At 37.5% G+C, this 19,433-nt stretch overlaps 1 protein-coding gene across 1 annotated transcript; it reads left to right on the top strand.

The window, feature by feature from the left end:
* The first annotated feature begins 9,450 nt into the window (after nt 1-9,450).
* LOC122062680 (formin-like protein 5) lies at nt 9,451-17,191 on the top strand. The gene is made up of 4 exons (XM_042626318.1): nt 9,451-10,235; nt 11,951-12,731; nt 12,826-13,312; nt 13,412-17,191. Exons 1-4 carry the CDS (start codon nt 10,086-10,088, stop codon nt 13,725-13,727), a joined length of 1,734 nt encoding a protein of 577 aa, XP_042482252.1. The 5' UTR covers nt 9,451-10,085; the 3' UTR covers nt 13,728-17,191.
* Nucleotides 17,192-19,433: the final 2,242 nt, after the last annotated feature.

Raw genomic sequence — 19,433 nt, 5'->3', positions numbered from 1 at the left:
TAATAATATAATATGTAGGGTCCTTTTACTCTAGATGTAATTAGTAATATTTGACGATATGTACTAAGGGCCCGTTTGATAACGGTTCGTTTTAGCTGTTTCTGTGGTTTTTTGTTTTAAAAAACAAAGAAATAAGAACAAAAGCGTTTGGTAAACCCATTTCGTTTCACCTATTTCTAGAAATAGAAATAGAATTTTTTTTTTATTTATGGTTCAAAAACCAGTTTTGACGAAACGACCCAGACATGTTTTGTCGTTTCACGAATCATTTTCCACTAAAAAAACCCACCCACCCCCGATAAAAAATCGATTGCCCTCTTTCAAAAGACGATGCCTTCGACAGAAGAGACCAGTCTGCCTGTACTCCTCCTCCTACCTCTGACTGTATCCACAAACCGACGTTGCCATATGTATTTATAGAGATTCTTCGTGCGATTCCACTCTTATGAAGGCACAAGACAATCCATCTTCTCAAGTTGCAAAGATCCATCGTACGTTCACGCTCCCATGAAGGTGTATCGCTGCAAGAGGTAAGGCAGAGACTCAACTTTAAAATAGGACTTCAGAAGACTTATTTTACCTCCGATTGTTCAAGATCGTTGCATTGTGCGGCTGGATTTTATTGGGAAGCATTTCAGCCGTTGGTGCCCTAGGTATGTAGCTGGTTTTTGTTAACTATTGATTCCCTACCCTAATAATCGAAGGAAGCTAGCAGGTCTCTCTTCTGGGGTTCTGAAGTCCCTCCCTGAGTTAGGGTTTACATGATCTACCCTTCCATTAGATGTAGATGGTAGTTCATCTCTCTCTCTCTCTAACACACTTCTTTACCCATTTACAGTTTGAGGATTCCATTCCGTCAGTCTCTTCTACCTTCAATTGTTCAAGCTAACTCCGTTGTGTGACTGAAATTAGTGGGAAGCCTTTCAAGATCGTTGGATACCCTATACATTTCTGAAGGTACGTTAAAGTAACTTGGTTCTTATTGAGGAAAAAAGCTACCACTGGTTATGCGATTTTTGGCCATTATTTGATTTAAAGATTCATGTATGTCTCACCCCTTTATAGGCTCTGCTTCTGCATTCTATTGTAATGTACTAAAGAAAAATCTCTCAATAAGAAGAACATTGTGTGGAGGCATAACCTCTGTTTTTGCCTTAGTTCCATTGACATGGCCGAGCCCTAAATGAGGAAACTGGGCTTGAGCTCAACTGAAAATGCAGTAAAAACTAGAGAGTATATGGATAATATTCAGTTGCTATGTATGAAGAAATTTGAACAGATTTGATATTTATATTCAATGTAATGGGTATGAAGATTTTAGATTGTGACAGTCAGTAACCCATCTGTTGTCCATTATTCTGTTCTTTTTTTCTTCAATTTACATTTCCAAAGATTATATAAAGCCCACTTCATTGAAACAGGTAGAGTAAACTCTACCAGAGTACCACCACCACTTGGATCATTGAAAATTGTTTTCTTATTTATGTTTTTTATCTTCCATCCACCCACTTCATTATGGTTTTTTTGTTATGCTTACTTCAAACTATTTGCCACAATTACATCCATGGTTTCATTCATAATTTCCATGTTTGAACTATTTTTGTGATTGCTGTGTTTTATTTGTTGCCAATATCTATTCTTCTCTAGTAAATAAAAGGTTAATAAAGTGTGAGGTATTGTATATATGCATTGGTGACCTATGTCAGTGTTTCAAATTTTCTATGAGTTTGATCATATACATTCTACTTATTCTCTCCAGCTCTTTGTCTCCCTATACCTTAAAGTAATCTTTGACATCAGTCCTTTGTTTAAAAAAAAAAGTAAGTTAATTTTTAACCTCCTACACTGTTTAAGGATTGCATGTTTAGATGTGAACATAATGCATTGGATATATCTACACATCCTTTTTTTTTAAACACAACTTTTATTTATATCATTGATAGAAGTTATATTGATGCAAGTATGATTCTTTATGTTCATCAAGTTTGTTTTGGATAAGCACAATTTATGTAAATGTAACTAATTTACATATTTGGAATGTTCGTTAAATTACTTATGCATCTTCAGCAATATGAGATCTCCAAGAATCCCCACCCCCAAAAGCAGTACTATTATATGGAATGAGGCTGAGGTTAGAGCATTCATCAACCATATGTTTAGAATGTCCAGAAAGGTCAAAAGACCAATTCCACATTCACAAAGGTGGGATGGGATAATATTACTAAAGGGTTAGAACAGAAATTCAGTCGCCCATTTGCGAGGGAGCAGCTGCGTAACAAAATGAACAAGTTACGAAGGCAGTACAACAACTTTAGGCGTTTGCTAGAAATAACGGGATTAGGATGGGATGCAAATGCAACGACTACTACAATGGAAGACTCTGGGAATCTGTAATTAAGATATGAATATTTTATTTGGTTTATAGATGTATGAAAATGTATTACTGATATTCGTCGTGTTGATTACTTATACAAACCTCTTTGGATTATAGGAAAACAAAGAGTGGGTGAAATATAGGAGAGATAGTCAACCATGGTGGCTGGAGTTGTTAGAGATATTCTCCGACTCCAGTACCCATGGGGATAGAGGGTTATCACAGACTACAACAGTTACTCCTAGGTCCACTAATGTTGTTGTTGTTGATGATGATGAATTTCTGGACACTGAACCGGATGTAAGTGAAGGTTGTAGTGGTGAACCCAACAATTTAGCTCCTTCTAAGTGGCACATTGACAGGACTCCTACGGATCATTGGAGGAAGAGTCAGACACGCACAGTTGCAAACTCTGCACAGGACTTCATGGAGTTTGTGAGATGGAGGATGGAGAAGGGCAACTCCTCTGCCACTTTAGCTGTTGTCCGACCTCCATATCCAATGTATGACAGGCCACATAGTATTATGAGTTGTCAGAAGATCTTTGACACGTTAGAAGAGCTTCCATCGGATTTGAATGTGTTGGCTCAGCTTAAGATATATAGTGATACTGGTTGGCGCTTGTCATTCGTGGAAGTTAGGCATGACAGGAGGTTGTGGATGATCCAAAACTTGAAGGATATCCCGTGAGCTACTTGAGTTGGTTTTATTTTATGGTATTTTCAGAAATTGAGCTGGTTGGGTTGGTGATTGTATGGACTTTTCAAAATTGATTTGAGCTAGTTGAGTTGGTTTTATTTCTGGGATTGTTATATTCCTCTTTCATACTGACATACGTTTGTTATGTTTGACCTGGATGTTGATACTTACCTTATGGTGCTTGTGTTTTATGGTTTTATGTTGGATTGGTACATTTTTTTGTTAACTTTTTAATATAGGATGTTACATATAATAGAATATCGACAGGTAATGATTATGGTTCATATTTATGATCATTTTCCATGTTTGTTTGATGATATCATGTAACTACTTATTGCAGGTTAATATTTATATTTTTGCATATATACAGGAAAGGTAATGTGTGTGACTTATTAGGCTTTTAGTATTGGAAAATGGTGTCTTTAACTCATTAGTACACGGTGGTAGGTATCTCAACATACAGACATTAATGTGACTTATTAGGCTTTAAGTATTGTAGGACGTTATTTATTTATTTATTTTTTCTAGTAATGCTAGTCATAGTACATATAGCCTAGTTAAGATTGTGGCATACTGAATTTGGTCATAATTACAGGGATGTCAAATGACCCCGAAACCAACGACACGTGGTCATCTAGTAATGATGTCGATATGGTTATATTATACCAATTCCAAAATCTGCTAAGTATATATAGGATAAGAGTACCTCTAAATGATAGTAGTCACATTGGTGCTGTAATGGTAGCTGAGGTTTTCGCAGGACATACAGACGTGTGCTACCGTGAGTTTAGAGTTGAAAGACATGTTTTCCTCAATCTATGAGATAGAATGGTACATAGAGGTTAGTTAGAAGACACTCGTTACATTCGAGTAGATGAGTAGCTTGCAATGTTTTTCATGGTAGTAGGCTAAGGATTGAGTAACAGACACAACGGAGATTTCAGAGGTCGGGACAGATGATTAGTGTTGTCTTTCACACGGTATTAGAAGCTATGCTTTATTTGTCGCATGAGACAATTAGGCCACCGAATTTCCAAGTGGTGCCTCTAGAGATTGTCCACAATCCAAAGTTCTATTCATATTTCAAAGTAACTTACTATCTGGATTTAAAAAATTTATTCTTGTGTTTTCCCTGAAATTTTGATGCACTTTAGGTGGATTTATTGGACTAACATACATGGACTGAAAACTAGGATTGCATTGGAGCTATTGATGGCACCCATATCAGTGCCATCATAGCTAGGTCGGAGGAAACACGGTATCAAAATCGAAAGGGTTTAATCACACAAGACGTTATGTGTGCATGTTCATTCAACATGCGGTTCACGTTTGTGTATGCGGGTTGGAAAGGTAGTGCACACGACGCTCGAGTTTTTCAAGAAGCAAGAACGAATGTTACTTTAGGGTTCCATCATCTCCACCAATTACAAATATATTATGAATTTATGTTTGTCATTTTGTAGATGTGCGATATGGAGTACATGTCTAATCCCGTACATGTTTCCATACTAATACAAGACAAGTATTATGCGGTTGACTTAGGGTATGCAAATCAACTGGGGTATTTGGTGCCATTCTGATGAAAAAGATATCACTTACAAGATTATGGTGAGGGTAGACCTGGGCTTAGAACAACAAAGGAATTGTTCAATCATAGACACTCGTTACTGCGAAATATTGTTGAAAGAAAGTCCGGTGTCTTGAAAAATAGATTCCATATTTTAAGGAGTATGAAGGCCTACGATATAGAAAATCAGACAAAGATTATAGTTGCCTGTTGTGGGTTCCACAATTACACCAAGGAACAGACAATTCAAGATCAGTTATTTAATGACCTTAGAAGTGAACAAGCTATTGATGACCCTAAGAATCCCGATCCTGTGGTGTACCATGCTTCAACTTCTGATATGACCTAGAGACGCTCGGCGAGAGAAATGTCATTAGTACGCCCCAATATAGCTAATCAATTGGTTAGATCAAGGAGAATGGCTACGATTTCGTTAGGTGGATCGTAAATTTTATCGATGATAGTCGGGATGTGACATTGTATACATTTGTAAAAGTTGTTGATTAATGTAACATGCAGGTTATTGTGGTTTCATATTTGACAATGTTGTTTTTCACAGTATTATTTATATTGAATGGGTGGTGTGCTATCATATGTGTTGTTGAATGTGATTGTGAGATGCCTTTATTGATACTGTTTTTTTCATACATGATACTTTGATTTGATAAGTATAATTTGTGCTCTACATATGTCTTCAAGTGACACCGTACTGGCTAGATGTGAATACTGTAATGATTTGTGCGATAAATTCACAATAAAACAAAGGCCTAATAGTGGTAGAATGTATTTCAAATGTCCAAGGCATAATGAATTTTTTATATGGGTAGATGAATTTCAATTATGTGAATGTGGCGAAGGACAATGTAAGGTACACGTCGCGAAGACCTCGACGAACTTTAATCGTCGATTCTGGTGTTGTCCTAAGTCTACTGGGGTATAACTATTTTTCATATTTTAAACAACCTATTATATATGTTCTGCAAATTATTGTTGTAATTCAATTCAAGATAATTACAGCCCCAAGATCGATGATGCACGTTTTTTCGATGGATTTATAATGACTGCAATTTATCAACTGCAAGATCATCCGGATGTGGAACAATCAATTCGACGGTTGAAGGCCACTCTTCTCCATCATCATCATCCTCTGAGTTTGTGCAAGGGTACTTGGAAAGAGCAATCAAAGTTGAAGAGGAGAAATATAAAGTATTGAAAAACGAGAGGTAAGTCTCTGCCTTACCTCTCCCATACCTTCTTCCTTGACCCACCTCCACCTCGACCTCTACCAGTCCTTGTCGCTACCCCATTTTATGTACCATTCCTTGCCCCTCGTATGAAAAAATATCCTCGTCTCTCTCATCTCCCCACCCCTGTACTCTGAAACCCACAGGCGCCCCTGCCCCTGCAAACTACTCCCACCACCACCCTTGTAGCCCCACGTCACCGATCGAATTTGTTCTCCATTTCATATCTCTCTATCTGAGGGATGCATCCCACTTCGATTGAGAAAGGACCTCTGAATCCAAATATTCCTCCAGTTGAAAAATAGGGGATCTCCCATATCTTCAGTTTAACAATCATCTGCGTTCTGCGACAACCAAGTCGTTCTCTGCATTTCTCAACAATCTAGCTGATTAGCTTGCCGATAGAGGATCATGACTTCATGCTTCCCTTGACGGTTTGACCTTCCAATCGCCGCGATTTAATTTCAGATAGCAAGTAACACTTTATAGCCTAAGTCTTGGGCCATCCCTCTTTGACCTCCATGCATTGCTCGAATCACTATTTAACCACTACTTCATTCCTAGGTGTGGTGTCAAGGTGCTTGTTGCTGTATTGATAGAAGGCTTCTTTGTCTTACGACAACGCTGGGCTACTAAGTAGTCCATAGTAATCACGCGCACAAACAATAGTTGGTAATCACGTGTATTAAACACGTATTTTTGTCGTATTCAAACATTTAATTACCGAATCCATTTATTTTACGTATAAACTGTCAAATATGAAACAATATACATTTATTAAGGGATGCCGGTTTTATTTTTAATTTTCCCATATTTTGCATATTATTCATTTTAATAGTGTTCTTTATTTTAAAAAAAATTAATCAAAACCTAAAATTCCTTTCCGATCGAGAATCTAAACCTAGAGAGGGATGTAGGAATATTCCTTATATGCTTCTTACCCTAATAACTATTTCAACTAATCAAAAAGAGGGTATTTTAAGCACTTTTTTTGCTTAAAATCCTAAGTACATATATGTTTCGTGATATATACATATATATCATATTAAACACGTATCTTATCATGACGTACACATTCTATTGCGATGGATTTTTGAAAAATATTATTGCCACCTGACCTGACCCGTTCACTCATGGTGTGAATTCACCTAATTAAACCTCTTATTCTAGTACCTTGCTATTTAAACTTTCTATTCTAGTACCTTGTTAATACAATGAGGGTAAAATACTTCGGTTACAACGTCTGTCTTGATTACAACGACGCACCCTAGTTAGTAATATAGTGTTTTACACTCGTACCAACAGAAAAATTAGTAATCTAGTGTAACTTGTTTTTGTTTTAGCTCATTAAAATAAATAAATAAATAAATAAAAGAACTCTTAAAAAACACCCACACAATGGGGTTTGAATTGATTTTGATCAACTCTAAGTTGACTCAAACTAGAATTCATGGAGGTGGTCCCATAACTGATTTTAGATTAGTCCAATGATTAGTTTAATCTAGTATCCCCACCCCTTTAAAAAAAATCATGTAGCCATTATATTCAGACACAGAGGGTGGTGAAATTATGTGTGCACCCTTATTGGCCCTATGCAATCAAGGAGCATTTTTTCCCCAGTAGAAAATAATTGATGCCCATCTACATTGAGAGTTGAGATATCTATACTTAGATTGATTATTCTCTGCAATGAGTGCTGTTGTGCAGTGAGCATCGGATGGCTAAGAGCATCTAGACATGCCCCGAGGTCTTCTCGACCTTTTGATGTTCACCACATCACTACACTCACTGCAGAGGATATTTTTGCCTGTACTTATGTTCACTTGAATATACAAGTTAAGTGCCAATAGCCAACACATGCCACTTTGTTTTTTTTACTATAAATAACACGTGTCTCACTTATTGTCATCTAAAAATATTTATGAAAAACAAAAGATACATATGTTTTACTTTAAAATATGTTTAGCAAAAAAAAAAAGCAATAATGATAATTAAAAAAAAAATTAAATGAAAGTACTTTCAATGAAGATTCTGAACCTTCACATTGATTCATTTGATTTAACCAGCCGTGGGATTTTAGAATTTTCACGAACATGGATTTTTTGATACTGATTCTTCATGTCCAATGATCTCCAATATTTTGTTTTACGATGCGCGTACATGGCGTTTCCAATCTTGAAATCGGATTCCATATGGACTGAACCGGATAATTAACCCAGACCAAAAATAGTTCAACCCGAAATAAAATCCAAACAAGACAAGGAGGTGTACCAATATTTTAAAGCATGGAATCGGGAATCAAATTGGTCAGAAATTCAGAATCGATCGAAAAGTAATCAAAATCTTCGAATCAATGGGAAATCAATTAGACCAGACATGTCCGATACTAATTCGAATCGGTCAATTCAATCGATCCGATTTTTGATTTTAAAACCATGATCTTAGTAATAGTGTTAATCGGTTTGGTTTCGGTTCAAACGGTGTGGATTGATTCGGTTCACATTTATTTGACTAAAACCATAACCGCACCATTTATTAAACGGTTCTACTTTTTGAAACCGTGACCATTTAGTAAACGGTTTCGGTTTCCATAGTTTCTAAACGGTGTCGATTTCATGGTTTTAAACGGTTTGGTTTCGATTTATTCCATACAGTTTGTAAAACAGTTCACAATCGGTTTGTTATAACTTACAACCATCTCTAAACTGAAGATCATAAGCTTATCAAAAAATAATTGGCAACCACAAATAAGAGATTCTATATTAACGATGGTATGTCTCAATTTGATAATCTAGTGCTATTTCTTTGCATAGCTATTCTCAAACATTTAGAACTAAAATCATACAACATCCAAATCCAACATTTTATAACATAAAATATTAAAATGACAGGTGGTTCAGCCAAAACACCCCATCTATGATAACATAATAACATAGTAACATATATGGATTACAAGTTCATGATCTAAAGCCTAAACTTGAACTGATTGCAATAAATCATACAAAAGCAGGATATACACTTAATTTAATTGTTATAGGAATTACTGCCCTTTCTTTATTTAATTGTTATACGGATTAATCAGATCGATTTAAACGGTTTAAACGGTTTTAAATGGTTCGGTTTAAAATCAACGGGTTCTATGGTTAAAACTGACCCAATCTGTTTAGCTAATCGGCCTGAAACTTGAAACTATAATCGCACTATTTACTAAACGATTTTATAATTTTAGTGTAAATGGATCGACTCAATTTTAGTAAAAGATTTCGATTACAAATTCACATCCTCCGGTCTTAGCTTCTTTTAAAGGAAAGTGATAAAAGAATAAGATGAAAAGCAATAGCAAGAGTAAAAAGCAGAGCAGCTCTATAGTCCAACTCTATAGTCCGACCCAAGTAAAGCAAACCCACATGAGGGAATGACGTGGAATAGGTCGCCCAATATAAAATATTAATTGAAAAATTCTATTATTAATTAAAACAAAAAGGCTTTCTGGATTTGGCTTTTTCCCAACGATTTATATATATTAATAGGGTCTCTCCAAAAGCCTCCTTTCCACTTTCCACACGTCTCTCGCCTGATCTTCTGCTCTCCGCGTCTACCCCAGTCGGAAAAAGACAAAAAAATTCGAACAAAACCAAAAGAAACCCCATGGGCATAGGAAATTATTTATTCATCTCTGTTCTTCGGCGACAAAGGATCTCACATTTCAGACTATTTAGTAAACAAGAGGAGGCAGATGCGTGGATTCAATTTCAGCTCCGCCCTCTGCTTCTTCTTGGTTGATCTCTTCAGGAAACCATTGTTTTCAGGGGATGTGATCAGGTGTTTTGTGCTATTCGCTAGGGAAAGCAGGAGGAGCATTGTTGATTCTGAGGATATTTTGAAGTTTATATACTTTGAATTCTCAATTCATAGAGCGCCATCTTTGGATTTCTAGTTAATTTTTATCTGCAAATGTTGAAGGAATGCAGAAGAATTTGAGCAAATTGCGGGCTTGTTCCCTTGGGGGAAAGGGAAACTCTGGTTGAATTGGTGGTCTGGGTTCATTTATTGATTCGAAACTTCCTTGTTTGTTTATTTATTTCACTTCGTTATTGGAGATTGAGGGAAGAACGTATCAATTTCAGTTTTTTGCTCGTCAGTTTATCCATCGATGAGATGAGAAGGATAATATGCGTTTGGGTCGCCGATTTGGGAAGAGATGAGATTGAGAAGAATAGGTTGTCTTATGATACATGTCGTTCTTCTTTTCACGTTGGCGACAGGAAGCTCGAAAGGAGGCAAGAGAATTGAGAGATTCTTAGTGGGAGATAAAGTTGGTCCATCTTCTCCAGAGATAGACGAAGAAGTGGTAGGAGCTCCACACCAACCCACCTTCCCTTCTCCTTTCCCCTTTTTCTTTTGGTTGTTTGTTGCGTCTTTTCTCATTTAAATGTGGATGCTATTGTTTGATGCTGGTGCAACATGAATTCTTATATGGGTTTATTGTTTTGAGCCTAATTCAATTTTTTATTTTAGCACTAGATGTCTTCCATTGCAAAGGATTCTGATTAGCCTTTCTGAAAGAAGCACTCTTAATTATGTTCTTAACCGTCCTATGTGGTGTAAGCTATTGTACGTCGAAGTTTATACAATGGTTGAAGATGTATAATGACTTAGTATGCTTAGTTTGTAGGGCCTGATACACCTATGGCTTCTAAGTTCTATGGTAGTTTGAAAGAAAATCCTTCAACAGTTATTCTCCACTTTGTGGGACATTGTTAACATTAAGTCTTTCTCAAGTTCCTGAGGCATTTTTGAGATTACGTAATTGCACTGGATCAATTTCATGACTGGATGTATTTTTTATTTGAGATTAATTTCGAAATGCTTGGGTATGATTCATTGGCAGGAATCCTACGAAAAGATAGACATAGTTATTTTCTAATCTAATTAGTGTCATCTGCCTAATTTAATCTAACTGGATGGACTTTCCTTTCAACAAATCCCATTTGCCGCCTTCTCTGTAACTTATGAAAACAACTGTCCTTAGCGCCTAATTGAGGTTCTGCATAGAGAATGTTAAACCTTGCCTTCCCTCGCTAACTAAATTGTTAAAAAAAAGCAAAATTTCAACTCATTTAGCTTTCCTTGACCTCATTTTTCATGATTGTTTTCAGTTTAGTGTCTGAAAAGTCCATGTATGCCAAATAAAGAGCTGCATGATAGTTGGGTAGACTCCGTATCTCCTTTCATCGTAATAAAGCTACGATGCATTCTACACGTGTAAAAATCCAAAAATGAGTGGCAAGCTACTCTCGATTTTTGCAAGGAGAATATACATAAAAGTGAGAGACAACCAGAATAGTCCTGGATCTGAAATAAATTATGTTGTTATCACCAACAACAGCATATTATAACAAATGATTGGCCCATTCAAGAAGAAAAATCCTGACATGCATAGAGGATGGGTTGATCCATTGTATTGTTCCCATCCCATACCAATTTAGGTGATCCCCAATAGTGATCTTATTATACCCATAATTATCACTCCATCCTCAGTTAGAGTATCTACAACCATTAGATGAGCATGGAACTGAATAAGACAAGACGCAACGTTTATCACTTGACTTAGTCATGTACCTCAATTCGTAGAAAAAGCATATTGGTTCTTCATGTTAGACTCTTTTGATGGCTTCATAAGAAATCACCTTTCAAGGTTGCTTATTGCACATGCACGAATAAATTAGCATCTTTCAACAAGAGGAAGAACTGGTATTAGGCTCGTCCATTCGGGTTCTATATTTGTTCGAATAAGGTGCTTAGCTAATTTTATGTGTCCAACGAACAAATCCTTTCTTATTGATATATTTTTTTTCGTCTTCCCATTCATTACCTCTTGGGACCTTATAAATTTTTTATTCTACCAAAGAAAATTCTATAGTAATCTGCAACAATAGCCTTTTATCAAAGCATGTACGTCACATTTGGCAAAACTTGGTATTTTCTGCACCGCTAAGTACTGCTTTATCTATTTGTAAATTGGTAATTGAATGATAAGTAGAATTCCTGGCACCTTTGTTGCAGGCACAGCAGTTATGGATCAAATGCAGGTCAGATTTGATGCATTTGAAAGAAGCTAATGAAAATTTTGACTTATTTCGTCTAAAGGAAAGGGCCAGAGGCTCCTCTGAGGTCAAGTCAGAAGCATGGTCACCGGGAAAAGGAAGACTACAGAAAGCAATTAATGTGCTGCCTCCCCAAACAAAGCAAACTCTTTTGGGTTGCTTAAGAACTAAAAATCATCTTTCTCACATTTCTGGTGATGCAAAGGGCTCTAGGAATGGGTACAAGAAACATCTTGGGTCTCTTTCCGGTTGGCCTCACTCTTCTAGACAACATAGGGGTAGTGGGGAATCTTCTAGACTTCATAAGGGTAATGAGGTGCTTCAAAACATAAGAGTAACCCCTGCCTTTGCCCCTCCAGTTGATCCTCCTGCCTACAGTCCAGCACCAACTTCTGATCCATCCCCTGCCAGCCCTCGGGCTCCTGATCCTGAACACCCCGTTGAACCTCCAACAAAACCATTTTTTCCACCTAGTTCAGGAGTTTCAAGTCCGTCACCTTCAACTATTGATCATTCTTCTGCGATCCCAGATTTGGTACCACAACTACCATCACAAAAGCACAATAGTAGCCAGAAAACTGTTGTTGTTGCTGTTGTTGCAACTGCGGTGGGGACGTTTGCTTTTGCTGCAATGGTCTTTTCTTGCTATCGTAAATGTCATAGAAACAATGGTGTGTCCAAAGATGGACAAAAGGATGACAGGCCCTTGCTTACCTTAAATCTAAGTGATTTATCTGGTGGTATGCATATACTTCAATTTTTGCTGTTATAGATTTTCAGTTTTTCAAGTTTTAACTCTTATTCCCCTCCCCCCAAATTATATTGAACTTTCAGGTTCTTCCCATAAGTCTTTTTCCTTGGGAAATTCAATGCAGAAAGAGAAGATTGGAAGTCAATCTTTTGGTACAAATAGCCACTATGGATGGGGTTCATCTTTGGATAGCAATTTGCCTATAGATGCCTCAATAACAGAAGCTCCTTTGTCAGGAACTGTTGCAAGTTCCCCCAATTCTTTGAAACCTCCTCCTGGCCGGGCTACTCCACCTCCTCCTGCTCCACCACCTATGCCACCTGCTATGAATCCTAGACTTCCCCCTCCAGCCCCTCCGAAAGGTGTTTTCCCTCCACCCCGTGGACACCCACAAGCACCCATGGGCTCTAAGTTGGCTAGACCTTCATCTCATAAATCAAATCATCCAGAAGATACAGCTTCTGATGGAGAAGCCCAAAAAACCAAGCTAAAGCCGTTCTTCTGGGATAAGGTTCTCGCAAACCCTGATCATTCAATGGTCTGGCATCAGATTAAGGCAGGATCCTTCCAGTAAGGGTCTAAATACACTCAATTTTTCTGTTACACGAATAAGTGATTGGATATCATAGGCTACAAAGAGACTGATAGAATTTATTCTAAATTTAACAGGGTCAACGAAGAGACGATAGAAACTCTATTTGGGTACAATGCTGCTTCTGAGAAAAACAAAAATGAACTCAAGAAGGGGGCATCGTCTTCTGATCATCCTCAGTACATTCAGATTATTGATTCCAAGAAGGCACAAAACTTGGCAATTCTGCTGCGGGCATTGAATGTGACAACAGAAGAAGTCCGTGATGCACTTCAGGAAGGTACTGAATTGGATCCTATTGCATTAGTAAGACAATTGTCATTGATTAATATATCTGTTCAACATGTCCAGGCCAGAATTCTAGAAAAATTACTGATACTCCTGAAGTCCTGATAGAATTACAATTTATAAGTGTCCAATTTGCTCCTACTTCTAAACACAATCTTAAAAAAAAAAAAAAAGGTGGAATGTGTATGTTCATTTTCCAAGAATCTAAATGTTGAATGTTCTTTAGGGCATGTAATTAAGAGCAGTCTGAAATGCTTAAAACTTATGGACATCAGCTAGAATTTGTTAGATCAAGTTCTGTCCACACAAATAGATTAGTCTCTTCACCTATTTGGAATTTAAAGCTCATAGCCACATAGCCTTATGAGCCATGTGCAAGTATGCAACTATCTGAAACCAAATTGTTTGTGAGTAGATTCTTTTTTTTTTTTTGGGTGAATGGTGAAATGATTGTTCTTGTTCTTCTCCTTCATATCTATCATTAAATGGATATAAAGTGCACATGGAGGCCACATGGTAAACATACTGTCACATCAATGTCTTAGCAATGAGGTAGAGCTAGGTTAAAACAAAGCCAATGCTAGCCAACCTATGAGAAACCAGAATCACAGTGAACCTAAATCTGAGAAATATGGCAGAAACTTGAAGTGAATAAAACTTGCAAACTACAAACCTGATGAGGCTGAAATTAGTATATCATAGAGATCTTGTGGTGGTGATTATGTTGTAAACATATCAAAGAGAACTCATTGTTAGATTAGGAGATATGAGCATGAACAGAAAATAGAAACTAGGCAAAACCAGAAAATAGCAAGTAAAGAAAACTTGAATAACTTCCAATCCACCAGTCCGATGGACATCAAACTTGGGTCGTGTGGAGTAGAATGGAGTAAGGAATAACAAATCAAAACTCAGCACAATCTAATGGATAGATTCTCAGGAAACAATGACCGACCTTCAGATATTTTCCAAAAAAAAAAAAAAAAAAAAAAAAAAAAACCATCAATTGGGTATGTCTTCTTCGACAAAAAGAGAATCCAGACATACGCTGTAAAATACTCCCATCGCAGACCTGAAATATTATGTAAATGAATAGAAGACAAAAGTGCTTAGAGGGCAACAACAAAGAATTATTAGGACGCAAAACAAGTTTGGAGTTCACCCAATAACAATCCATGATAGAGAGAAAATTTCTGGAAAACCTGCAGAACAGTAATGGAACAAAGAGAAAGAAACAAGAAGATGAGAAGATAGAAGGGGATATGACCAATAGGCTTCACTACATATGGCCTGCAGGAAAGGTTTCACCACCTGTCCCAAACCAAGGATTCACCACTTGGGTTGCCACTTGCTTCACCACAAGGGCTGTGATTGATTCACCACAGTACACACACTCTCATAGATCTAGTTTTCCAAAGCATCTAATCTGTTGGCTAGTGTGTCCTATGCTCTTTATTTATAAAACCAATGTACTGATTACTAGAATAGAAACCCCTCATGCGTGGGAACTACTTGGCTGCCAAGCAAAACTGGAAAGGAATCCTTAGCTATTATTAGGAAAATAGAAAGCAACTAAAATAGAAACTTCTACATAACATTGCTTGTTCATTAAGTAGTCTATTACTTGAAATTCGAAACTAAATATTTAGTAACCACTAACTTCCTTCTAAGAAAATATTACAGGAAACTAAGTTGAAGACTATCTCTAAGAGAATATATTCAGCAGCATCCAATCTCCAAGTGGGACCCACAAGATACGATCTCTCCCATCAAGCCCATGCATCTTAGAATATTAGATAATAAAGCTGGTTGACAAACAGGTCAGTTGTTAAGACAAAACCAGAACCAAGGAACTTGGCTGGTTCAAGTGGGCTTCTTAGTCTGTGTATGTGATACTTTTATAACATTTGCATATCCATGGAGGTTGATCAATCATGCTTAAAACAGAGTGCTTGACATGTGATCTCAAAATTTTCTTTTATTTCCAAAATTTAAATTAGTAGTTATTTTAGTGCCACTTGTAGAATTATGCATAACACCCCCTAATTAGTTGGTCTAAGGTTGAGAAGTTATGTTTGAATTTGTAAAGATTTGAGAACCAGAATCAGAGAAGAAGAAATAAGAGAGACAAAGAGATTGGTGTAACTTGGGAGTCACAACCGTGTGTTTGTGTCTTCCCTTTTCATTCAATATATAGACTACCTATTACATAGTCATAACCCAAATAGGACAGTAGAATGCATAATCAAAATAGGAAACTAACTCTAACTTAACTCTAACTTAGCTAACAACTATCCTAAATCCAATAGGACACTAACAAAGATATATCAAATATTATCCCATGGTATGGAGGTCTATGGTCACCAATAGCCCTCCAACCGATACATGCTCTCATATACTCTGACACTCCCACTTAAGTTGGAGTATACACATAGCAACAGAAAGATCCAGCTTGGATCAACAAGAACTCCAATGAACACAGATACAACTCCAATCAATCACCAGAAAGCCATCAACAACTCCAAAAGCAACGAAAGGCCTTCTAACGAAGGCACTCTAAGACCAACGAAAGCCCTTCCAAAAGAAGGTAATCCAGTATCAATGAACAACAACAACACCAAAAGCCCTCCCCAATGAAGGCACTCCAACAGAAAGTGTAGCTCCCAATAGCTACAATAAAAGCACTCACGAGCCTCAAACAGAAATATCCCTAAACAGACGTCTCACAGAAAGTTCCACAGATAAAGAGGCAGCATCAGGTTGCTGGGGACTAAACAACATTAAGTTGTTGAATATACCAAATAACATCAGGTCGCTGAATATACCATCTTCAAAAGATAAAATAGTTGCTGAGGATACATACGAGCATAACGTTTTCAAACGAAATAATTCAAATAAACAATCAATCAAATCGAGAGTAGATAATTTAAATCTCCCCCTCACGTGTAGCAGTACGCAAAGACAAATATTATCCTACAACCACTACCACAAAGAATCCTAAACCCAAGAGCACCACAAGAAAATAATTTCCAATCTCCCCCTTACGGTAGCAAACTTGAACAAATAACTCCAATTACCACGCATGAAGTTCCAATTTTCCAAGAAAAAGTGCAAATTCCAAAATTGAGGTGATCCCGGGCCCACCAAAGCAATAATTCGACATCTATATGCCCAATGACAATTCTGTAATTACTTCATATAATCCCCAATTGATGCGGAACCCCAGGTCAGAATACTCAATTGGATTCAGTATGACTCCACTTTAAACAATAGAACCCAATTAATCCAAAGTTGATAGCAATTTTGGTAAATATATCAAATTCTCAACAGGAAGTGGCAGGTCTGTAATTTAGTTGAACTCCCATTAAAACCACAATCCAAGGCCAAAGGGTAAATTGGGAATGGAAACTAAAATAAGGACAAAAAGAACTTAGTAGTAATTGAAGGGTTATTTATGGGAACTCAAATAATAAAGGAAACTCAAAATATTGAAAAAGGGAAATTAGAAGAAGGTGACGTGAGGACATCTTCTTCCTCACAAAGCCAATAGTCATGACAACCATCATGAAAGAAACAAAACCAGGGAGGAAGTGATGGTAAACTAAAATAAGGAAACCATCAACTTACGGAAACCTAATACGCAAGCAGAGTAAGAGCAGTGGAAACCAAGCTAACCATGGGGAAAACCAGGGAAGAAAGGTGGCTGGTAGCCAACAAATACCAGAAATCAAAAGGAACAGGTCGATTCTGTTTCAAAAATCAGCAAAAACTTTCAACATATGTTCAATTAGCAGCAAGCAAATGATCAATCAAAAAGTGGTATATCATCATCAATCGATGGCAGGAACATATACCAGACGACGATAAAAATCCAATGATTCAGCAGTTGTCTTGAACCAAGAGCTGAGCAATTGATAGCATCAATAAATCAGCTAAAAGAATCGGCTTGAGCAGCGATAAATTAGCAGCAATAATCGATTCGGACATATTCAGAAGTAGAAAACACGAACAAAACTTCAGCACAGATTTATTCAATCAGCAGTATTGCAGCAGCTCATGGAAAGAATCAATCAATCAATAACATCAGCAATTTATTATCAGTAGCAGAAAACAAAGAACCCAATGACACAAGCGGCAAATAGTAGGTACACCAGATTTGAAACTGAAACAGCAGCAATCAAAGCATTCGTTGTCACTTGAACCAGAACAGATTCGAAGCAACAAAACCCAGACAACTCTCACACCAAACATGAACCAGAGCAGTAGGAACTGTGGACATACACGAACAAAATCAGACACGATCTTCAGGTATGGTTTGCATCAAATCTTCATTGAAACCTTAGTTCTTATTGTTAGATCAAACACCAAGAAACACGAATAAAGAGAGACAATAGATCCGTACGACACAGAGATTTAACGAGGTTCACACACCAGGGTGGTGTGCTACGTCCTCGGGCGAAGAAGAAGATGATTCACTATGTAGAAGAAGGATTACAATCTAGCAGCGGTGAGGAAGAACTCGCCCTGAAACCCTAGCTTCGTGAAAACCCTAGAATACAATGACTCTCAACAAGCAACAGTACATTATATATATATATATATATATACTCCAAATAGCGGTTCGACCCATCGGGTGGCGGTCGATCCGGTCGAACCATACCGTGGGGGCGTAGCCCCCGCACCCCCATACGAGATCAGTGATGGGCTCCGGGCTTGGGCCGATAGCCCAAGCCCTTTGCTTCCATCACAGATCTCAGAAATTTTCCCATTCGGGTCGCCACCAAAATATGTCGGATTGGGACAATCTTCAAAATGGGTCAAGAATTCGAGACAAACTTAACAAATCTCCACCTTGGGTTGAATTCTCCTCCAACAGATAAGCAAATAGCTAATATCTTCGTCTTCTCCAATAGCCCTCCAAAGGGCTGAACTCAAACATGACAAACACCAAGTAAGTTCAAGCAATGCTCGAACTTACCAACACATAAAGGCTTAGTCAACATATCAGTTGGATTGTCTTCAGTACCAATCTTCAACACTTGAATATAACTTTGAGCAATTATCTCTTTTATGAAATGATACCGAACATCAATGTGCTTTGTCCTCTCATGATACATTGAATCTTTAGTCAAGTGAATAGCACTCTGGCTATCACAATGGACAACAGTCACCCCATGATCCATGCTGAGTTCTCCCAACAAACCTCTAAGCCAAATAGCTTCTTTAATTACCTCAGTCATTGCCATATACTCTGCTTCAGTGGTAGATAATGCAACTGTAGCTTGTAAAGTAGCTTTCCAACTAACCGTACTTCCTCCAAGAGTAAATACATAGCCTGTGAGTGACCTTCTCTTGTCAAGATCACCTGCATAATCTGAATCAACATAACCAGATAAACTATCACCATTCCTCCCAAACTCCAAACAAACACCAGAGGTCCCTTTCAAGTACCTAAGTATCCACTTCACTGCTTCCCAATGAGCTTTACCTGGACATGACAAATATCTGCTCACCACACTGACAGCTTGTGAAATGTCAGGACGAGTGCAAACCATAGCATACATAACGGAGCCAACTGCACTAGAGTATGGAACACGTGACATGTACTCCACCTCTTCATCTGTCTTAGGTGATAGAGCAGTTGAAAGTCTAAAATGAGATGCAAGAGGAGTAGTTACAGGTTTGGCATCTTTCATGCCAAAACGATTCAATACCTTCTCAGTGTACTTTTGTTGAGATAGCCACAGCTTCCCTGCTTTTCTATCCCTCTTGATCTCCATACCAAGGTCCTTCTTTGCTGCCCCTAAATCT

Source organism: Macadamia integrifolia, unplaced genomic scaffold (assembly GCF_013358625.1).
Source record: "Macadamia integrifolia cultivar HAES 741 unplaced genomic scaffold, SCU_Mint_v3 scaffold1089, whole genome shotgun sequence".
Lineage (NCBI taxonomy): Eukaryota > Viridiplantae > Streptophyta > Magnoliopsida > Proteales > Proteaceae > Macadamia > Macadamia integrifolia.
This window is presented reverse-complemented; position numbering and strand designations above follow the sequence as displayed.